Source organism: Trachemys scripta, chromosome 2, assembly GCF_013100865.1.
Source record: "Trachemys scripta elegans isolate TJP31775 chromosome 2, CAS_Tse_1.0, whole genome shotgun sequence".
Taxonomy (NCBI): domain Eukaryota; kingdom Metazoa; phylum Chordata; order Testudines; family Emydidae; genus Trachemys; species Trachemys scripta.
In genome coordinates, this window is record NC_048299.1 from 15,709,391 (window position 1) to 15,734,151 (window position 24,761).

A 24,761-nucleotide genomic window follows, 5' to 3' on the forward strand; every position below is an offset into this window, starting at 1 on the left:
TCTTCTTATCTCAAGACTAAACATGCTCAGGTTTTTTTTTAAACTTTTCCTCATAGGTCAAGTTTTCTAAATCTTTTATCATTTCTGCTCTCTTCTCTGGACTCTCCAATTTGTCCTCATCTCTCCTAAGAGTGTGGTGCCCAGAACTGGACACAGTACTCTGGTTGAGGCCTAACCAGTGCCAAGCAGAGCAGGACAATTACTTCCTGTGTTTCCCATACAATGATCCTGTTAATACATCCCAGGATGGTATTAGCCTTTTTTGCAACTGCATCATACTTTTGACTCACATATAACTATAACGCCCAGGTCCTTTTCAGCAGTATTCCTGCCTACTGACTTCTTCCCAATTTTGTGGTTGTGCATTTGATTTCTCCTTCTCAAGTGAAGTACTTTGTACTTGTCTTTATTGAATTTCATCTTATTGTTCTCAGAGCAATTCTCTAATAGACTGTGATGATGGAATTAAAGACTGTCATTATGCATACACATAAGGAGGCCAAACTGAGGTTGTGTGGCAATCAAATCTGGCATTTCCTAACTTTCAAGTACTTGACTTTGGAACCTCAATAACCTTTTTCAATAAGAAGTTTATCTGTGTGTAATCGTGTCATTTTTATTATAATTATTATTTTTAAAGAAAAGGTAAAACAACTATTATGTACAAGTGTAACATCCCTCTGTCCCTATGAATCACCAGCAGAGTCTGAACTGGAACTCTTTAGCACCATAGCTCACATAGTAACAGTCTGTGCTAAGGACTGACTCCTTTAGCTGTCAGCAGGACAAGGCAACAGTAGAACCTCAAAGATATGAGCACCAGAGTTATGGACTGACCAGTCAATCGGACACCATATGAAACCAGAAGTAACCAATCAGGCAGCAGCAGAGACCAAAAAAGCAAATACTGTTCTGTACAGTGTCTGTATTGCATCTTAAAGGTAGGCACATCTGGGCTGCCTGTCCCCACCCCCTCCCTCATGCAGGTCTGCCACTTGCAGCTAAGAGGTGAAGACGCTGGGGCTGCCAGCCTAAGACAGCCAGAGCAGGAGCAATGCTGGGGTCTGTGCTGCTTTCACCCTTCCCCCTGCCAGGAGGGGGAGGCACGGTTTTCACACACACACTTCCCCAGCTGGGAGGGGGACGCACTATTGGAAGCTGCCTGTGATGAGGAGGGAACTCAGCTGCTGGGGGACCCTAGCCTGGAGTGTCAGCTGCGGGAGAGTGAACTGCGCTTTGTTCAGAGTTACGAACGTTTCAGAAACAACAAGGAGTCCGGTGGCACCTTGTTGTTTTTGTGGATACAGACTAACACGGCTACCCTGATACTTGACACCACGCAAGGAACATTTCAGAGTTAAGGACAACCTCCATTCCCGAGGTGTCTGTAACTGAGGTTCTACTGTACTTTCCCAGAGTGGGAGGATGGGTCTGGGGGTCCCTCCCTCTGCATTGAAATGATTTTTAACACTAGTCCTGCCAAATCTGAATGGAATTTCATAGGACGAAGAAAAGGCACTTCTGTTGCCGCAAGGAATTCCCCCTGCTGAAATCAAAGGCCAGATACGAAAAATGGAGGCGAGAGCATTCTTGGGTATAGGGACTTTTCTACTGTATGTTTAGAGAGTGATATATGAACAATGGTCCACTAATCTGGTTGGGGTTTCTGGGTGCTACTGTAATTCAAATTAATAATAATGGCAGCAATGCACTTTGGTCTTGCACAGACAAAAGCTATAGATTAAGTATGGAGGCAAGTCACTTAACAGATCTACATAATGCTTATTAGATTAAATTTAACAATTTGCAAGTTGGGGATGCAGAAGTCACTTGAACCATCTGATTTCACAGTAAACTGTGTTAATTGTGTTCTCCTGACACACTTTTTATTGGACTTCAGGTTGAAAAGACAAATTTTAGGTTTTACAAAATTATGAAGCTCTTTGGAAAGTTTTCATGTAAGAAAAATCTTTAAGATCCATTACAAAAGTGCTTTAATATACCACAATGTTCAGAACTCTCCCCCCTCAGAGAGCTGCTTTTACTCCCGTCCTCCATAGCGGAACAGACTAGTCACTCCTCACACAAAACAAACAAAAAAGTTAAGTGTTGACAGAATTTATCATGCAAGATTTGTAGTTAGTGTGTTAGCAACAGCTCTGCTATACTAGGTAGCTTCCTTATTTGTATCTCTCATTTGTGTTTTTCACATTTGTTGTTTTCAAATTATGCTGTTTCTTCCTCCTATGCGTGCTCCCTAGATGAAGAGACAGGCGTCTTCAGGGCCATGGTTTGAGCCAAGCAGGCCTTCTGGGGAATTCCTGCACTCAAAGCCAGTTCTCCCTGTCCTCCATGCCACTTCTAGGGGAGCGGGTCCCTCAGGGGCTGTACTGTGCAACATGCAGGAGGAGGAAATGAATGACTGCTGGAAAGCTACTAACTGACAAAAGATTTCTTTGTGGGAGTGTGGTGATTACAATGTATTTTCTGCTGTTATATTACTAACCTCCCTTCTTCTGGATGTCAGGGACCCAAGAGAGAAAACAGGAGGTGCTTCTGTGGAGGCTGCCTGAGTAAGCTCACAGCAAAGTAGAGATACATTCTACACTTGCAGAACCTCTTAAAAGCAGATCTTTTAGCACCATGCCAATCACTACCTTTGCCTTTAAAAAAAAACAAAGGAACAAAACCCCACAGAGTTGGGGAACAAAGCAAAGAAAAATATCTGTATTCTAAAAGTTTACTTTTGACAAATATTTTTTTAAAATGTAACGTTAAAAATATTCCAATTGAAAATATTGCAAAGCCTCTACCAAAAAAAGTAACAAACATTTAAAAACGTGTTAAATAATGTTTAATAATAATAATGGAGTGTTTTAAACAAAATTTTTAACAGTTTAAAAATAAAAGTTTTATTGCTATTTAGATGAGCGCTGAATTGTTAATAAATACAGGGGCAGGTGGCTGCTCTCAGGCCTACATGCAGCTAGCACAGAACAGGTGGAAACAGCCTGACAGGATAAAGCCAATGCAGTCTGAGCTGTCAGAACTGTCTTTGAATGGTAGACAGAAGCACTGGACAGATTACCGTACGAGTGCTAATTTTACCCTTGAACTGCAGTGCTCTCACCTGCTGTCCACACTGGCTGTGACTTGTTGCAGGAAGCAATGATGACAAGACTTTTTCAAAGCAAGTGTAACTGCAACAGTGGTATGAATACCTGTGCACGGTTGCAAGAAGTTGTGTTTAGGGCAAGGTGTTTTACAGGCATGCTAGAGAAGAGGTGGGCAAACTATGGCCCGCGGGACCATCCTGCCAGGCCCTTGAGCTCCCAGCCAGGAAGACTAGTCCCCAGGCCCTCCCCTGCAGTCCCCTCTCCCCCCACAGCCACACCGCCGCGCAGGCAGCACTCTGGGTGGCAGGGCTGCGAGTTCCTGCAGGGCAGCGCGGCAGCGTGTCTGGCTCCGGCTGAGCGGCGCGGCTGCCAGACATACTGCTCTGAGCGGGATGGTAAGGGGGCCGGGGCATTGGATGGCGGTGGAGTCCCGGGGAAGCAATCAGGGACAAGGGGGGAGGGGTTGGATGGGGCGGGAGTTCTGAGGGGGGCAGTCAGGGGACGGGAAGTGGGAGGGGGCAGGGGCCAGGCTGTTTGGGGAGGCACAGCCTTCCCTACCCGGCCCTCCATACAGTTTTGCAATCCCGATGCGGCCTTCGGGCCAAAAAATTTGCCCACCGCTGTGCTAGAGGATTACAATACTATTAGTAATACCCAAATGCTCTAGGGTAGAAAAGCTGTTTGACAGCTGAAGATGGTATAGCAGCAGTAGTGACAAGGATTCCTGATGGTGAATTTAAAATGTGAGCTCTGGTGGGCAACAATGCCGTTGGTCTAAATGTCATGCATTATTACCAAATATCATTCACTTTTTCAACTCATTGAAAAAACAAAACAAAGTTCCCACTATGCCCAGAGTTCGCACATTTTTTGTCATGTCGGACATGTCTTAATAAATAGAATGTCTCTGTCACCTTTCCCTCCACTGACAAACAACGTTCGTCGGGCAACTACAGCAATTTGTTGCATGGAGAAGGCTTTAATGTATTTTTACCTTTTTCTAATATGATTTAGCACCTGGAAAGAAGAAGGTAAGGTGGCGCGCAGTGACCAAGTAACTCTCCATGGAACACCAGCAAACATTCTGAGCACCACCATTTAGAAACCACTGCACTAAATCACAGTATACTAGTGTGCGTGGATAGGGACGTGTTTACCAATAGCTACTGCTATATTTGAGTTGGCAAAGTAGTTTCTAGCCATACATTTCAAAATTTTTTTTTTTTTTTTTTTTTTTTTTTAAGAACAGTGTCTGGGGTGAGATGCAGGGGTTAAAGTTCAAAACTTGGCATGAACGGTCCTCTGTGAGGACCAATTTTTGTTTAACAAAGAAAAGCTTTTTTTATTTCAAGGAAATGCTTGAAATTTGTAAATTTTTATGCAGACACAGCAACAAACAATTAAATCTACAGGCACATTTTTCTCGAAATACTGCTAATACTAAGATTTCATTTTATAAAATAGCCTAAATTTCTCTTTTTTTCCTCCCATTGGAAATATATGACTTTCCCTCACAATATGTAATAATTTACTATTGTCCTATTAATCCAGAATAGCAGTATGAATGAATTAATATTACGTGGAAATGAGAAATTATTTCTCCATTTATGTTCATTTAAATTTGTAAGCTTTAATATATTGTATTAAAATATATTTTTGCATTTAATAAATAAACACGTTATTTAGCCAGCCAACACAGCATACCTTACTGTAAATTTCCCACCAGTCATGAAATAAAACTGTTTTCTCTGTTTCACACCACTCAAACTATAGTTTAGTTTCTGTAGATCCTAAGCACAAAATTTCATCTTGTGCAAATCCATTGATCCCAGCATGGTGAAGTTGTTAGGATTCTTTTCCAAATACATATTTGGATACCTTGCAATTATATATTTTTATTATTCATATGCTTGCTTAAAACAGCACTGGAACAAAGAAAAGGTTCCAACTATCCACTTTCAGAATTTATTTATACTTTGATGAATGACTAGACCATGTCAACTTCATTAAAAAAAAAAAAACATTAAAAATTCATCCATTTCATCCTCACCCATAACAAGTTGGGCAACAAACATTTTGTCCAAACCATGGGAACAGCCACTGGCACTAGCATGGCTCCCCAGTATGCCAAACTCTTCATGGGCTACCTTGAGGAAGAATTTCTGGAAAATGCACCACAAAGTTAATGACATATCTGAGATGCATCAATGATATTTTCATCCTCTAAACAGACAAACTCCCTCACAGATTTCCACCACAACTTCAACAACCACCACAAATCCATTAAATTCTCCGTAGAACACTCCCACACTAGTATCAGCTTCCTGGATACCACAATCAGCTTCAACAATGGAACCCTATGACTACTATATAGAAGAAACTTTCAGATCACCATACCTATCTTCACAGATCCAGTAATCACCCCAAACACACCAACAAATGTGTTATCTAAGGCCAGGCACTCAGATACCACAGAATATGCTCTGAAGAGAATGTCCGGGATATACAATTAACACACTTAAAATTGCCTTCACCAAACAAGGACACTTCACCAGAGAAGTAAATTGCATCATGGAATAAGCCACCCAAATACCCGTAGAGAACCTGCTTCAATATAGAAATACATCCCCCTCCAACTGCACACCCCTAGCTGTCACTTTCCACCTCACACTGGAACCCATATGGGGCAACAAACAATTACAACCCATATTCAGCAGGGACCATATCCTGAATGAAATCTTTCCTGAACCCTCTCTTCTGACCTTCAAACAACCCCACAGCCCCTCTAACCATATCAGAAGTAAGCTCCCCACAGATTAAGATACACCAACTCAAAGTGGTACCAGACCCTGCCAGAACAACAGATGCAAAACCTGTAGACATATCTCCACTGCTATGATTATCAACACTCCCCACAACACACCTTTCAAGATCCATGGGTCCTACACATACCTATCACAACATGCGGTACACCTCATCCAGTGCAATAAATTCCCCAACTATGTGGGTGAAACCAGACAATCCCTACACTCTCAAATGAACTCTCAGAGGAAAATGATAAGACACAAAAACACCCTATTCACCTGTGGATGAACCTTTCACAAAATGATCACTCTATAACTGATCTCTCAGTCCTCATCTTCAAAGGAAACTTGCACAACACCTTCAAAAGACAAGCCTGAGAGTTTAAATTCATAACTTGGCTAGACACTGAAAATCATGAACTGAACAGAGGCACTGGATTTATGGCTTATTACACCAATTTATAACCCAGTAAACTCCTGGCAAGTTGTCTTCCCCACCCCCCCCTTCCTTTCCCCCCCTATGACTGGAGGGGTGTTAATGGGACACTTTCCCTTGAATGGTCCCTTGAAATCTGTGTTAACTACTTATACTACTGTAAAAAGCAACAGAGGGTCCTGTGGCACCTTTAAGACTCACAGAAGTATTGGGAGCATAAGCTTTCGTGGGTAGGTTCTTACCCACGAAAGCTTATGCTCCCAATACTTCTGTGAGTCTTAAAGGTGCCACAGGACCCTCTGTTGCTTTTTACAGTAGTATAAGTAGTTAACACAGATTTCAAGGGACCATTCAAGGGAAAGTGTCCCATTAACACCCCTCCAGTCATAGGAGGGAAAGGAAGGGGGGGGTGGGGAAGACAACTTGCCAGGAGTTTACTGGGTTATAAATTGGTGTAATAAGCCATAAATCCAGTGCCTCTGTTCAGTTCATGATTTTCAGTGTCTAGCCAAGTTATGAATTTAAACTCTCAGGCTTGTCTTTTGAAGGTGTTGTGCAAGTTTCCTTTGAAGATGAGGACTGAGAGATCAGTTATAGAGTGATCATTTTGTGAAAGGTTCATCCACAGGTGAATNGTTGCTTTTTACAGATTCAGACTAACACGGCTACCCCTCTGATACTTATACTACTGTGTTAACTACTTTTACTAAACAATCAGTTCACCTTGTATTTAGCTGTGACAGTACCTTTTCCATTCCAGAAGAAAAGAGTTCTGTGGAAGCTTGAAAGCTTCCCTCTCTCCCAACAAAAACTGCTCCAATAACAGATATCACCTCACCCACCATGTCTCTTTAGAAGCACTTTAAACACACAATGGTAAGATTGGGGCATTGTATACAGAGTGGCAATATATGTCACCGACAGTTTTCCCCCTTTGTTGCAGCATATTAGCTGATTACAAGTTCATTTTGACTGAGACTTTGAATTAAGAGACGAGCCTAAAATGTTTAGAATAAAGAAAATTTTCATTAAACCAAAATATAATAACCCATGTTGATCATAAATTTGTTAGCCACAAGTACTTCTCATTCTTTTTAACTAAGAAGTCAATTCCTTTTGTCAGAAGAAGCCACGCACATTGCATTTTGTTGACCTTAACCCCACAGTGGGAGGAGGGGCCTTTTAGATGTGGGCAGGCCAGGATTTCCAATAAGACCCCACAATGGCTAGGGACTGTGGGGAGAGAAATTTTTGACACTGGCCAAATATGTCTAATGAAGAAACAAGTCTATGCTCTGAGACAGATTATGGTAGGTGACACAAGAAACCAGACTTCATTTTTTCATATCATATTGTATGAAAATATTTGAATGCAATTATAATTCCATATTATTAAGATTATGCAGTGCTACCAGAATGCATGACTTTTACAAAAATCAAGACAGGTCTTTGGCTCAAAACTTATAATCTAAACAAACCATAAAACAGCAAGTAAAGACAATCAGGAGTGAGAAGAAAAGTATTAATTCACAAGGTGCAAAAATGTGGCTTGCAGTCAACCCTCTATTTCACCACATTCAAGATAAGGAGATGCATCTTACACGTTCCAAAATTCAATGCACTACATACAGCTTGGTGATGTTGAAGCACACTTCCCCATGACCCATTACCGACAAGATGCACAATACACCAAAACCAGGTCTGGGTAACCTTGGTTTTGGCCAGAGAGGCAGTTTGAGTTTCTTTGTTCCTCAGAACCCATTCAAAAACCTCAAGATTTTTGGCCATACTGTGTCCAAGGGTGGTACACTTGCAGATACAACAACTGTGAACGTGATGTTGAATGGAAGGAAGGCAGAATAAATAGATGGTTCTAGTTCAGAAAGAAAAGCCACAAAGCCAGCCCCACTACTTTCTCGATTTGCTTAGAAGCATGGGATTTTACCTAATGAAAAAAATATTTTTGTTCACAAAATAGAAGAACCTTGGGGAGGGGGCTAGAGCAGCCAAAAGGAAAATCTCAGGCTTTTAAATGTTCCATTTTCAGTCCCATTTTGAACGTGCCTCACATCATCATCAGCCAAAAAGGAGAAGCTAGCTGCTGAGAAGTTCTTGTGCTAATCTAAATCCAAGTACATTCTCTTCAGAGCATACTTTTGTGGCCCTCTGAGTCCTTGTTTTGGTAATTTGTTTATAATAGGAGAAAAGAGAAACAGAACACTTTCCTTAATAGCTAGTTCCCTGGGCTCTGCCAGTTTTTCCACTGGCTGGAAGAAATAAAAATAGTGGTATAAAGCACGTATTTCAACACTTTAAAAAAAAATACCAGAAAAGTCATTGGATCTCTAATTTTACTCATTATTACATAAAGATACAAATACAAGGGAATATTATGGGGCTGTGTACATAAACTTGGTGCATTCTTTTATGCAATATATGTTTAAATCTATATTCAAATTATGCTCTGTGCTCAGTGATGAGAAAAGCTAGCTTTTCTCTAGTTTAGGGTTTGCTCATCACTGTAGTTTATGAACACTTCCTAGGTAAGTTATGTCTGCATGGCAAGGTCCTTAATGGTCTTCATGGATGAAATCCTGGATCCGCTGAAGTAAATGAGAGTTTCTACCATTGACTTCAAAAAGCTAGGATTGCATCAATGGAATTTTCTGCTGTTTTCCCTTCCCTGTTCGGAAGCTCTAGACAGTTATTTTGTTTTGACTTTTCTTCTGCCCAATGAGCTGACTATGGTGGGACATCTTTTCTTACACCATGTCTTCACTAGCAACATTAAAGCGCTGGCTGCGGCAGCACTTTAAGGTGGCTGTGAAGATGCAGCATAGCGCTGGGGAGAGAGCTCTCCACCTCCACGAGGGGCTCCCAGCGCTGGTGTACTGTCTACACTGGTACTTTACAGAGCTTGGAGGGGTGTTTTTTCACACCCCTGAGCGAGAAAGTTGCAGTGCTGTAAAGTGCCAGTGTAGATAAACCCTTAGAGAGGAGGGGTTTTGCAGCGAACTTTGATGCTGATCAAATTCTAAATTGGTCTGATCTTCTCTGTAAGTTTGTTCCACAGGTGACTCTCTTGATTTTTGATTGAGAACTATTTATGTCTGATGCTCATTGGCTTTGTCCAAGGATGAAAGTGTAATTAGAGGAGCACATGTCATCAAGAAGTCATCAACATGAGTCTAGCAAAAAAGCAACAGGCCAGACAAATGTCATTGGGCACTGTATCAGGGTTACCAAAGATATAAAATAATGAGGGGTAAATGATACCAACTGACATAATTTTCTAGGTTTCAGTAAAGCATTTTCCCAAGTATCAAACCAGAAGCTTCCATACAACATAAAGGAATAAGGATTTATATAGATTAAAAATTGGTAGGTACAGTGCAGAATACTTTAGTGTAAATAGAATAAAATCCTCCTTGTTGGATTTATCAGGAGGGGTTTCCCACAAGAATCACTGGTAGCACTAACTTTATTTCACTTATACAAAAGTGATGTGGAAGAAAGGACAATCTGCACGGTCTCAACATTTACAAGTGACACAAGGACAGGAACGATTGTGGATTCTAAAGAAGAGGTAGGGTGACCAGACAGCAAGGGTGAAAAATCAAGATGGGGGTGAGCGGTAATAGGCACCTATATAAGAAAAAGCACCAAATATCAGGACTGTCCCTATAAAATCAGGACATCTGGTCACCCTAAGAAGAGGCGAGTAATTTATGAAAGTTTTGATAAGGAAAGACGATGATCAAAGGATCAGCATGTAGAATTCAATTTCAGGAAACCTAAAGGGAGAATCAAGGCTAAGGCAAAATATACTTTGGATGGAAATTTGCTTAAACTAACACAGGAAGAAAATGATCTACCAACAGGAAAATAGAAGCATGAGCTCAGTATTAGATAGAAGCAAACAAACAAAAATACCCTCAAAGAAACACAAACCAACAGAGGCTACTAGGATGTATTTGTTTTGTTATTTCTTTCTTTAGATTTATACTGCTATCCAAAAAGAGCACACATTCCAGGCTCCAAGTACCCTTAACAATCTTTTAAAACATACTGTTGAATAGAATCCCCAAATTACTCCAAAAATGCAATACTCTGACAGACAACAGCAAAAGGTAGGAGCATTATAACCCATCATTGCTTAATTCATCAGGAGAAGGTGGAATTTCACAAGTGATTGCCCACGTTATCGCTAGCTGGAAAAAGGAAAGGTTTGACGGATGCTAGCGTCAAGAGCAGGAATGGGCAATAGTTTTCACAGGGAGGCCACTACATGTATTTTGGTAAATCGTCATGGGCTGCACGTTTTTACTATATTATTGGAGAGAGTTTGGGTGCTGGAGGGAGCTCGGGTGCCGGAGGGAGCTCTGGGCTGGGGCAGCGGATCGGGGTGCAGGAGCGGGTGCAGGGTCTGGGAGGGAGTTTGGGTGCAGGAGGGAGTTCCAGGCTGGTGCAGAGTGTTGGGGATGTGGGAGGGGGGGCGAGGTGCAGGCTCTGGCCAGGAGGCGCTTATCACAGGCAGCTCCCGGCCAGTGGCACAGCAGGGCTCAGGCAGGCTGCCTGCATGCCGTGGCCCCACGCCGCTCCTGTAAGTGGCTGCGGCCGGCTGCTGCTGGCATGTCTCTGTGTGCCCCTTGGTGGGAGGAGGCAGCAGGTCTCCGTGCACTGCCTGGGGCCACAAGCACCGCCCTCACAGCTCCCATTGGCCGGTTGGAGCACCCAGAGGGAAAAATTAGTGGGTGTGGAGTATCCACCGGCACCAACCTCCCCCCTCTACCCCCCCGCCGCACCTCTCACGTACCAGCGACTCCCCGCTTACCAACTTCTTCTCCTCTGTCCCAGCACTTCCAGAGCACGGCAAAGAGCTGATTCGCAGCATTCAAGCTCGGGGGTAGGGGGGAGGACACACACCTGGGGCTGGCATCGAAGCCCCCAGGAGGGGGGCCGGAGGCCACAAACCTGGGTGGCAGCAGGGCCCCCAGGTGGGGGGCCACACTGGGCATAAAGCCTGGGGGTGCTGTAGCATCCCCTGCTCCCCTACTTCCCACACCTCTGAAGACCGGCTGGCACTCTGCATTGACCTTCCATGGTTCAGGTAATTCTCTGGTTCGGCACCAGTCAGGTCCCGAGGGTGCCGGACTAGAGAGGTTCAACCTGTATTAATCTCAGCCGTAAAGTATCACTAGCTTAGTTTTCTGCATTAAAAAATGCAAAATGTTTGCACACCAAAGAAATACCAGTGGGAGTTCAGAATTAAAGCTATCCAAACAGGTAATAGAGGACCCTGGTATATGAGGAAAGGGGAAAATAGGAGTGCACACCAAGCCTCTGGCTTATGAGAAGGGGTGAAAGTGGGTGCACAGAACCCTTGGAATGGGGGGGGGGGGAAGGTGAAGGATGAGGGACACACAGAGCGCCTAGCCTAATGGAGAGAGTTTCAGGGAGGCCCTGAAACAGAGGGTGGAAAGTCATGGGGTGCATGCAATAAGCTTGAACTATAGAAGCTGAAAACCGTGGACCTCCTAGTTTAAATATAAATAAGAAAAAGTTCTGGATGCAACATTCCTTCTTGCAACACCTATATTTAAAATTCAGTGTTTCCAGCAACTTGGCTACTATCACAAGTTCAACTCCTAATGTACCTTTCTTGGCCTCTAAGTGAGTACACATATATTCACATTTCTATTCAGATATTTTGATTGTAAGATGCTCATAATAAATGCTATTGGTAAACTGATTCAGTAGTATTCACTTACTGGAATTCTGAACTGATGGATTTAGTACCTGTTTTTTCTTTGTTATGACATGTTTACTTGCTTACTAAATATTAATGCAATGGTTTTGCTATATATAAACACTGGCACATGCACGTTATTGTAGTAAACACACGCACGCACAGGTTCCAACATTTAAACAATGTTCTCATAGATTTGTTACAGGTCTGCTGGTGAACATTGCGTTAAATTTGCCATGCAGTGGTAAGATAAGTGGGTTGTTAGCATGTCACCAGCATCGAGGCAACACTCTTCAGGGGGTAACTCTCACCAGGAGATGGGAGTATGTGAAGAATCTCTCTCTCTCTGGGAGGTAAGGAAAAGTGGGGAATCTTCCCCCTCTGCTCCCTTCAGGAGACATGTTTCCTCTGCTTTCTCCACTGTGGGAATCTCCGTTCCTGTGGGTCTAAAGCAGGGGACGGCAACCTTTCAGAAGTGGTGTGCCGAGTCTTCATTTATTCACTCTGATTTAAGGTTTCGCGTGCCAGTCATACATTTTAATGTTTTTAGAAGGTCTCTTTCTGTAAGTCTATATATAACTAAACTATTGTTGTATATAAGTAAATAAGGTTTAAGAAGCTTCATTTAAAATTAAATTAAAATGCAGAGGCCCCGGACCGGTGGCCAGGACCCGGGCAGTCTGAGTGCCACTGAAAATCAGCTCAAGTGCCGCCGTTGGCACGTGTGCCATAGGTTGCCTACCCCTGGTCTAAAGAATGGGCAGTGGTTTTCAACCTCAACCATGTTTGCAGACCCCTAATACATTTCAAATGGAGTTGTGGACCCCTTTGAAAATCTTGTTTGCAGACCACAGGTTGAAAATCACTGGAATAGGGGTTTGTGGGGTAACCTGCCACCTTCAGGGGGAATAACTCCTGCCTCCTGTCTTGGGCCTTACCAAATTCACAGCTGCGAAAAACGTGTCATGGACCATGAAATAAGTCCTCCCACCTGAAATCTAGCTATTGGAGGGGAAAAGGAGGGTCCGGGCTGGAGGCACCTTAGCCAGGGGCTCCTACCATTCCCCAGGCTCCAGCTGCTAGTCCCCACACTGGGACAGGACTTGCTCTTCCCCTGCACAGCTGCTCTCGTGGGGAGATCAGGCCCACTTCCACCTCCAGGAACCTCCTACAGCTGCAGAAGTGAGGGTGGCAATCACGCAACCCCCCTACAACAGCTTTGCAACACCCGCACCCCACAATTCCATTTTGGATTGGGACCTCCATGGTTACAACACTGTGAAATTTCAGATGTAAACATCTGAAAACTTGAAATTGACTAATTTTCAAATCTTATGACCATGAAATTGACCAGAATGGACCCTGAATTTGGTAGGGCCCTACTCATGACCCTGACAGCAATGTGGATTACTCTGAATTCAATTTACACTACCAATATATGACTATTATTATTTGTATTACAGTAATGTCTAGAGATCAGGGCCCCATTGTGCTATACTCTGTATGAACATATAGCAAGAGAAAGTTCCTGCCTCAAAGTGATTACATTCTAAATAAACGAGAGAGAGAAGAAAGCAGACTAGAGGTACAAAAAGGTGAAGTGACTTACCCAAGGTCACATTACATGTTTATATTTATATGAACTCATTCTGAACTCTGAAAATCAAGGGCCCATTTAAAAACCCTACTACAATACTATTACCTTTTTTAAATAGTTTGTTAGGAAATACTGGTGAGGTTTTTGCAAAAGTCCGTTTCTTTTCTTTTTTAAACTAAACAACCACATAAAAAAGGATACCCATCTCAGTACAGAGCCTTTAAAAAATAAAATGACACAGACACACACAGACAACTAAAATCTCCTTCCATTTAATGAATAGAAAACAGTTTTATCTCTCACTATTAACAGTTAACTGGTATCACTCCCCCCCCCCCCCCCCGCCCATGCTTATTAGCCCCAGACCAGTACTTTAAAAAGTTCATTGGTCCTGAAAACATTTCTGCCAAAATTATTCAAATCCTAGCAAGTCACAAGATAGCAAATCTTAAAAAACAGTTAATTGTGATTTCCTGCTTGCTCTCTCCCTCCCCAACCAAGCCTAACATTCGTTTAGCAGTCAATGTTCCCCAAACTGCTTAATCGGACAATGTTCCTTTAAGTACAGTTTGGTCCCCCATGTCCAGAGATATTGGACATGCGCATTTACAATAAGGCCTTTTCTTTTCCTTATTTTTTTTTACATACACTGCCAGAATGGTGTAAAGGGACTTTAGCATAAAGAAGAGTCATGCCCATAGTGACCAAGAAGTCTCTTTGAGACGCCAAAAGGGATGCAAATGAAGTATTCCTTCTTGTTGGCCTCTCCTCCAAACAAACGTATTATCCACAGATCTATGCTGATGACACAGGGAGTGTCAGTAAACTAGTTAACATGGCTGTGTACAGACAGAACAACGTAGTAATTAAAGCACCTTTTAAATAGTAATGTATCATTACAGATTTTTTTTACCTCCTTTAAGAAGATAAAAAAATAAAAGAAATTCTATTCCCCTGATAAAGTTTATAAGGGTATTTCCAGTGGAGAGGCAGGGCTGTGTGTAATGGGCAAGTCTGAGAACAAAGCACCAAAGAGGCTTAGGCTTTTGGAAAGTCTACGCTACAAAATTAAATCAACCTAAACTATGTCGACATACAGTCACCACAGTAATTAAATCACTTTTGCACATCCACACTACGCTTCTTGTGTCAGCGGTGCACATCTTCACCAAGAGCCTCAGGGTGGGGATTGTGGGACGGCTTCTGAAAGTCAGCAACAGTCAATGTAAGTAATAGTGTGTCTACACTGACACCATGTCGACCTAATTACATCAACCTAAACACTACGCTTCTCGTGGTGGTGAAGTGGGCGAGTTACATTGGTGGGAGCTACATTTTAGTGTAGATGCTTACAGAGTTAGGTCGATGTAAGCTAGCTTACATCAACCTAACTCTATAGTATAGACCCGGCCTTAGCCTTCCTCTACCCTCCCATTCTTTCCTAAGGATATTGGTGCCTGCTGTTTCTTCAGTTTCTGCTTTGTCACTGCTGTTACTGATAAACATCCTTATGTAGGGCCTGGGGAAGAGCATACATGCCAGCTCCCATCACACCAGTGCATGAGACAGGTAATGCAACAGGCGAAACAAAGTGTTGGCAGACTAACAAAATCAATTGTTGACAGTGTCCCTTTGAACTGGACACCCTTCAGAACCTATTAATACCACTCATTTACCAATAAGAATTGCTGCTGAACACCTCAAAGCACTCCCTGAAACCTGAGCACGAAATCTCCTCAATACTTTGTAACTCTTACCAAATGGGGAGCAAGAGACCAGATGACACAGCTAAATCTCTCATCCATTTCCTCATAATTTCATGTCCTGGCTATCACAACCTCCTGTTTTATGGACTCAACTACTGTAGCTTTACTCCTCCAAAGTCTATTTAAAATAATGATGCTAAGACTGCTCCTTTTTCTGACCACATCACCTCCTTACTCTGGCCACCCAAGTCTCTCCACTGGCTCCTCCTTAACCTCTACATAAAACATACGTTTCTTGTCTTTACCTTTAAAACCCTTCACAACTTAACCCCACCCTTCCTAGCTGATCTAGTAACTCATTGTGATGTGGACACCTGCCTTCACTCTGCCGGCATTCCCAGCCTTTACTGCCCACCAGCCAGCTTCTCCCTTGAACACCTCTCTGCTTTCTTTCACTCTATCCAACATGCATGGAAAGAGCTCCTCAATAAAATCCATGCAATCTCTTTCTTATTCTCCTTCAGATCCCTTATTAAGGCTCACTCTGTCATGACTGCTAGAAAACCCTGCCTGATAGTTACAACCTAGGCAGATTTCCAAGAGCTACATGTATGTAGCTAACAAAGCTGTGGAAATTCTTCATCATACTCATTCATTTGTAAGTTTTAACCCATCTGTTTTGGTCTTCAGACTGTAAACCCTCCAGGGTAGGGATTACATCTTTTTTATATTTGTACTGCACCCAACACAATGGGGTCTAAATCCTGATCAAGGCCTTTGGGTGCTACCTGAATATAAATATTTACAAGACTAGCAAATTAACATGTGTTTCTCAAACAGCAGCAGAGAGCACTAACATTATGCCATCCCTGTGGTATAATTTCCTTAGTTAACTGCTACTACATGGCAAAGAGCAACATTGTATTTTGGCAGATAATATACAAATGGCTGCTACTGTATTTTATTTCTGTTAGAGAGTGGTAGAGTTATCAAAACAAAAGAGCCACTAGACATTTGAAATACAGAGGAATTTCCCTTCGGACTACTTTTAAAAGGTAAAGAATGCAGTCTTATTTTTATAAATGTGTAAATGTCTGTTTCATGGTGTCATATTAAAGCAAGAGATTATTTTCCTGCTTATAAACAGACAAATTTCCTGCATAACTACATGCACTCACTTCTAAAAGAGAAATGACAAGATGACACTACTGATACCGTATGTCTCTTTACCTGTTTCCACAGTGTTTTCTGTTTCTGCTGCCTCCAACCCATCCATGCTGTCTTCATCCTCCACTGCAGTTTTTCCTCTACTCCGAGGCCTACAAATATAAGAAGGGCACATTGTTCACAAACAAATCTATTCAGTTTAAATGCATCTAGGATCAAAATCATTTTATGCTGACTGAGTCATTATCATCACTAACTTATCTGGAATTTAAATTCAGCAATTATTTATGAAATTAGATGACAGTCCTACCTACACGTTTTTGTGCTGTTGAACAAGAGTATTATACCACTAAAGGTTAACTTGGTACCCCTTTAATCAGTTGCCAGACCATAAGATTTTGCAATTACCATTAACAGAATCATTTATTAATTCACTTCTTTTGAACCGACAATAGGCCACTGGCATGACAACAAGAGAAAAGCGTTTTGTTAGATCTTCACATTTTTCATTATGCAGAAGGCAATTACTAGGATCTTACTTTAGAATGTGGTCCGAAACTTGTGTATTAACAAATCTTACACACTATACACAGATATATAGCCATATAAATCAGTCCAGAAAATAAATTCCAGAGAATACGACCATATCATGGTGGGGGAGGGGAGAGGAATTTTGCTGGTGGAACAATAGTGCTAAAAATGATGTTAGTTGACAAGTTACTTTTAAAATTAAACACTGGAGCGGGTCAGAAATTCTCAGACGCAACAATATTTTACTGACAGAAAATGCCAGTTCGAAATTGAAATGTTCCATGGAGACTGTCTGATTTTGAAAAAAGGGCTGACAGAAAGCAGAAAGCTTTTCCACTGGGAACCCGTCTGGTTTCCTTCCAGTTTACCTGCCCGGCTTCTCAGGAGCCAGCTTAGTGGGCTGATGGGAAGCCGTGACCCTTTAAGGCCGGGGAGCCCCAGATTCCAGGCTCTTCAGCACTCACCTGCTGGGCTCCTGCCTTGTGAGGCTGCCAGGACTTCCCAGCAGGCAGACTACCCCCAAGTCAGGGACCCCACAGCTTCCAGGACTCGCAGCTCAAGGGCATCCCATTAGGCAGACTTTCCCTATGCCAGGGGACCCAGGGCTTTCCATTTCACAGAGAATTTTGAAATTTTTAGTTTTTATTCCAAATTGGAATGAAACCAAATTTCTCAGTATCGAAATCCTCCCTGAAAAGGACTTACCCTTCTCCACACAGCTCTATTAAATACAAAAGAATCGCATTAAAATAATTTCTCTGTACTACACCAACTGAGCAGTCCAAAGGAAACGTTCCATCCTGCACCACCTCAGATGCACAGGAACTAAGACAATAGGTGCAGAATTTGAACAGAATTGTTTTGGTCCATGCTCTGTTGAGTGTACTGCTGAAGCAGAGCATTTCACACCAGAGCAGTAAATGTCTTATAGGAAGGAGATCTCTCTGGTCACATTTGAACAGTGTTGGCCATGTGGAGGAGTAGAGGGATTAAAATGGAAACCAAAACAGTCTGAAATCCACAGCACCTTTCATTCCCATGCAGGGGACGCAATATTGCTGTGCCAGATACAATGAAAAGCAAATGAGTTTAAAAAAAGCAGTCTTTACTTTTGAGTTTCTTGGCTTTTGTTTGGGTCACAATAGGAAGGAAGAAGTCCAAAATGCACACATGGCAGAACCACTACTTTAACAAAAAATAAAAAATAAACAAGTCACCCCTATTACCCAAAACGTTAGCTATTATGATAATAGTGCCCAAAGGACTGTACAAATTAACCTCCCAGGAAGCAGCAGATCTATGAAACTGGATTGGGTCAGTAATTGCATTCCCTGAGAAGCTATTGACATAAATGTAGATATTTGATAAAGGCATGGGGAAAAGAAGGTTGTTATGATGGGATCTCCATCTGTATAGTGCATATTTGGATTTTTTCTCCTCCTCAAATTATTAGTCCCAAATTTAGATTATCTTTGGACAGCTGTCTATAGAATGGAGGTTTGGTTCACCACTTTCATGTTATTTAAATGATTTTCCAGATTTTTTTAAAAAGAAAAATAAACAAGATGTATTCCCCTCCCAATAATGTATTAAGGCGACAACTGTTGACACATTTCTCATCTACACACCTGCTGCATAACATCCTTAAACTCTAAATCTGACAAAAACTTCCAACTCCATCAATAACATTAACCAGAATTAATTATGTTACGTTAAAGAAGGAAGAGGGGGAGTAACTTTTTCGAATTAGGGTCCTTTTGATATCTTTAAAGGATCACAATTTTTCAGCCCTGCCCTGAACAGATGGTGATCCTGGAATACAGTTGAATGCAGCTTCTCCTCCTGCCCCCAGCCAGTTTTTCTACATGGCCCAAAGATGACATGAATATGTAGTGGAGGAAGAAAGATGGCCTTGTGGGAGTACAGAGAAAACTGCATCCTCTTTAGCCATTTGCCCCTCAGCCTTCTGCAGGTCTCAATTACAGTTTTCTAAAAGTATGTCTACAATTAAAACCCCATGGCTGACCCAGGCCAGCTGACTTGGGCTCTTAGGACTCAGGCCACAGGTCTGTTTAACTGCAGTGTAGACATTCCAGCTCTGGCTGGAGCCTAGGCTCTAGGATCCTGCAAGGTGGGAGGTCCCAGAGGTCAGCCTGAGCCCGAATGTCTATACTGCAATTAAACAGCCCCGCAGTCTGAGCCCAGCTGAGGGTTTTTAATTGCAGTGTAGACATACCAACTGTCAAGGAGCTTCGCCTCGCCATAGATGGCCTCCCCAATGGAAAGGCCCCCAGAAAAGACTGCGTACCATCCGAGGTCATAAAACGCAGAAAACCTATTCTACTGCAATATCTGCATGAGTTGCTCTGCCTGTGCTGGAAAGAAGGCAAAAGTACAAGAAATGAGAGATGCCAACATTATCACTCTATAAAAAACAAGGGCGACAGAAGCAACTGTAACAACTATAGTTATATTTCCCTTCTTAGCCTTTGCCAGAGTTGTCCTGAATAGACTTCAAACCCTTGCAGACAGAATCTATCCTGAATCACAGCACGGCTTTAGAGCTGAAAGGTCTACTATCAACATGATCTTCTCGCTGAGACAACTACAAAATAAACGTAGAGAACAAAATGTCCCTGTACATAGCCTTCATCGATCTCACAAGGCTTTTGACTTTGTCAGTAGAAGTGGACTCTTCATGCTTCTAGAAAAGTTTAGCTGCCCCTCCCAAGCTCTTAAGCATGAGTCGATCCTTCCATGAAAACATATTCAGCACAGTCCAATATGACAGCTAAGTGTCTGAGGCTTTCCAGATTCATAGCAGAGTTAAGCAAGAGTTGGGGCAAGTACACAACCTGTTTGAGATCATCTTCTCCCTGCTACTGAAACAAGCTTTTGGTTCCTCAACTGAGGGTATCTACTTGCACACAAGATCTGTTGGAAAGCTGTTAAATCTTGCAAGACTCAGACATAAAACCAAGACTCTGGAGACCCTTATCCAACATCTCCTCTTTGCTGATGATGCAGCAGTGACAACCCACACAGAAGCTCATCTTCAAAGACAAATGGACAGTTTTCCCAAAGCCTGCCAAGACTTTGGGCTTACCATAAGCCTAAAAAAGACTAACAACATGCCAACGAGTTGAGGAAGCACCCTCCATCAAGATCAACAACTATGAATTTGAAGTGCTGAACTAGTTCACATACCTGGGGTCCACTAACGCAGTCAATCTTTCACTTGAAACAGAACTCAACATCTGCATTGGAAAAGCCACCACAACAATGTCTAGACTGAACAAGAGGGTATGGCAAAACAACAAACTGACAGAACACACAAAGATCTGTGTGTAACACACTTTTGTATGGGAGCGAGACATGAACCTCACATTCTCATCAGGAAAGGAGGCTCGACCGCTTTCATATGCGTTGCCTTCGTCGAATCTTTGGAATCTCCTGGAGGGACAGAGTCACCAATACTGAGGTGCTCAAACAGGCCAGCTTATCAGCATGCAAACACTCCTCAAACAGAGACACCTCCGCTGGCTTGGGCATATGTGCTTAATGAATGATGGGTGCATCCCAAAGGATATCCTCTATGGGGAATTGGCATCTGGAAAAAGACCAAGGATGCCCAAAATTGCGTTTCAAGGATGCGTGCAAGTGAGACCTCAAAGAAATGGACATGGATGTGGACAAATGGGAAGATCAAACTCAAGACCGCAGCCTTTGGAAATAAGAGCTTAAAAAAGGTCTCAGGAGTTAGGAGAGGAAGCAGTCCAACTTAGCAGAGGAGAAAAGAACTCGCAGAAGGCAGAGCCCAAAGGGTCGAAACATCACCTTTAAATGTGACAGATGACGCAGAGATTGTCTCTCTCGAGTGGGTCTCTTCAGCCACATTTGCGGCTGCCATAAAACCAAACTGAGTAAATTCTTTACCTCTCAGGGGTGCATACCCATGGTTTCTTGAGACAGAAGGATGCCTTCTACTAGAAATACCCTAAGTGGATTTACTCCCCTCCATGCAGCTGAGCAGGGAGGAAGCAGTTATCTGGATAGAACACATTTGCCAGCATTGTCCCACCCTATTCCTCTCCCCTCCCCCCCACGAAAGAAAAAAATCTGAACAAGTGAACTGTTGATTAATGGACTCTTAATCATTAGAATATTAAAGTGTGAAGAAGAACAAAAACATATGTTTTAATGTTACCATCCTTGCAGTTCTTTACCAGCTACATAATTTAGACACTTTGCACTCCCCATGCTCACATTCAACAAACAAGCTAAAGGCATTTCACATATACATAACATGTGATGTGTTTCTAGCTGAAATCACTAGATGTGATGTATAAAACAGAAATGCTAAAAAGGTACTCAAAAGCAACCACATAACAATGGTAATATCTCTAACTACTACCCTAATTACTTTCCTACCTACCTCCTAGCAATAATACAACTTAAGTCACAGCTCCGGGCAGCAAAAGAAAACAGTTTTTTCCAGCTTTTCAAAATAAACAATTAGTTCAAAAATTTTCTCCCCACATAACTATACTCCACAACACCACTTTGTATAGAATAGCTCACTGACTAGTTGAAAATATTCCTTGTGTTTATTTCATAAGGTATATAAAATTGTGAATTTTATGTTATATGTATTACATGAATATACAAAACATAAAAACACATCCTATACATTTTTAAAGGCTTTATTTCCGCAGCAGTGTTCACTTTTTAAACCCTGCCACCACATCTTAGCAACTTATTAACATTAGCAAAATCACAGGTTTGGACTAATTAAACATAATTGCTTCTTTTCAGTGGAAAACGTACCCACATCTGGTGTTTTCATGCAGTTCTCCCCTTTGCACATATACTACAAAAGGCCTTCCAAACACGGCTCAGGTTTAAAATAAATCCATTAGGGTGAAGAAAAAAAGTGAAATGAAGAGTCAGGGTATATTGGTAGCTTAGTTTAGTTAGGTTTCAGCACTTAACACTATCAGAAGAGATTTTATAATCCTGTATTATAATCTAAAGAGATATAAAATGTCTATGCCAGGTTCTAAAGAAAGAACTAAAAAAACCCACACAAATAAAAACTTGCAACAATCATTTAGTGTTTCAAAGAAGATACAAGAGAAAATCCCAATAGTAACATCTACACAGACAACTCAATGGTTAAAAGTCTATATAAATATAAAGTCTAAAATTGATGTTTACTTTTCATTAAGTAATTTTCATACAAGGTTTATTATCTTGTTACACAAATGTTTGGTTTGCAGAACATCCACTCAAGTACTGAACCTATTACTGTAAGTTTTCCTTTTGATTATTCAGTTATACTTTTAATAAAGTTAATATTTCAGGACTTCATGCACCACTCCAGAACATTAAGAAATGCATAATAGATAACAAGCGCTTTGAAGGTACATGGTATTTTACACTGCTCAGTAAATTTGTTTCTATTTCCTTAAATTACTGACATAACCAGAACTAAAACGGGTTTTGTAGCGTGTCTTTCATTCTGAATTCAGCAACAGCTCATGCAAAGCTTTGCAGATCATTAAAAAAAAAAAGAAAACCCCAATATTTGGATTCAGTTATCAGCTACTCTTTCTGAAAATTAGCCATGTGATTTTGAATTATGAGGATAACCATCAGAGTCCGAAAGAAAAAAAAAAAATTTGGTTAACATTGTCTGAGTACCTGCAATTCTAATAATTCAGTGTCTTCAAATAAATCACTGCATTATCAGCCCCGGGCCTGAGACCTTCATGCTGATGTGGAACTTTAACCCTCAACTCTCTAGCCCAAAAATGAATAAAAAGTGTTGCTAAGTGAATTCCCAGCATACATATTCTCCTAAACAGGTGCCTGTACCTAGCTTTTCTTTTATAGAGAGTGTACATAAATATTTTAATATACTTTAATCCATTATCAACAATAGGGCCTATCCGCAAAACGCTGTCACACAGGAACTAGAGATGGAACAAAGCTGCATCACAACTTCCCCCTAATTTAGGGGTTTTAAAACAAGGTTCTAGTTCAGGCCTATCTGAACTGGAAACAATACCAGTTCAGGGGGAATTAAATAGAACCAAAACCATGAAAACATGACTAATTATACACAAAAACACTATGCTGCATATGAGTTACGATTGGTCATACATAATAAATAAGGCCAAGATTTTGTCATGGGTATTTTTAGTAAGTCACTGACAGGTCACGGGCAATAACCAAAAACTCACAGACCCTGTGACCTGTCCTTGACTTTTACTTGTGGGGAAGGACGGGGGGAGGGAGGAGGGTGTGACATGTCCTTGACTTTTACTTGTGGGGAAGGACGGGGGGAGGGAGGAGGGGAAGAGAGAGACTTAACAGAGCCCCGCTGATGACTGCTCCAACGCCAATGCTCCTCCTGCAGCACTGATCCAGCCCTGGGCCACTGCTCCAACATCCCTAGGCACTGACCCAGCATCCCTAGGTGCTGACCCAGCATCCCTAGGTGCTGACCCAGCATCCCTAGGTGCTGACCCAGCCCTGGGCCACTTCTTCTGAGGCAGGGGCTGACAGCTATTCCACTCCCTCCGCTGCGGAGGGCTGAAGCCGAAAATGTCACGGAGGTCTGTTGAAATCACGAAATCCATGACAGAATTGGATCCTTAAGGAAAAAAAACTCAAAAAAGCAAGGAAATTAAAAGGTACCACACCTACAACTATAATTACTCTACTCATGCAGCTACAAGGACACCCACACCAGGAGAGCAATTCAGACCATGTCTACACTACAATCTTTGATCAAAGCACATTATGTCTGCATAAAGCCGCCAGTTAGTATATCGCTTGTGTGTGCTCACAATTGGCTCCTTGCACCAGCACTGCGGGTACTCACCAGGAGTTCTCGTGTCAGTGCACACTGCGATGCACCATGGGTAGGTATCCCAGCATGCAACCCACCAACGTCCAGCTCAGTTTCTTTTGGGAAGTTTTGACAACACATAGTGGGGCAGAAGTGAGTCATGCAGGGGTGACTGGAAGCAAGGTGTCAACTTCCCAGCGTGCAACTGTCTCCATCCCAAGTCATCTCCATCCCATAATTTTCATGTATTTTTCGAAAATCCCACAATCCACCATGGCCATCCTCACTGTCCAGCGTCTCTGACAGAAGGGTGGCGCCTGCACAGCTCTGCACTAGTGTCATAAGTTTTGTAAGCACAAGATGCACAATCCTCCAGTATTTGCAGAGCTGTAAGAACTGAATCGCAAAGAAAATGATTATTTCATGGAGCACAGATTGCTGTGGCACACAGGTTGTTGTTGGTGTTCACAAAGCAGCTGCAGATGGCAGATCACTGCTTCTGGAGAAACAAGCACTGACTGGTGGGATTGCATTATAATAAAGGCTTGGGATGATGAGGGGTGCCTGAAAAACCTTTGGATGCACAAGGCCACATTCCTGGATCCATGTGTTGAGCTCGCCTCAGCCCTTCAGTACAGGCACACCAAACAGAGCTGCACTGACAGTGGAGTAGCAAGTGGCAATTGCACGATGGAAGTTTGCAACACCAGATTGCTACCAATCAGTGGAAGTCGGTTCGGAGTTGGAAAATACACTGCGGAGGCTGTTGTCACCCAAGTGTGTAGGCCCATTAATCATC

At 42.2% G+C, this 24,761-nt stretch overlaps 1 protein-coding gene across 1 annotated transcript in view; it reads right to left on the minus strand.

The window, feature by feature from the left end:
- KMT2C (lysine methyltransferase 2C) overlaps nucleotides 1-24,761 on the minus strand; it is a 328,785-nt gene that overhangs the window by 238,828 nt on the left and 65,196 nt on the right. The window contains exon 3 of the mRNA XM_034759976.1: nucleotides 16,639-16,727. Within this exon, the coding sequence (XP_034615867.1) occupies nucleotides 16,639-16,727 (89 nt within the window). The remainder of the gene's footprint in view (nucleotides 1-16,638; nucleotides 16,728-24,761) is intronic.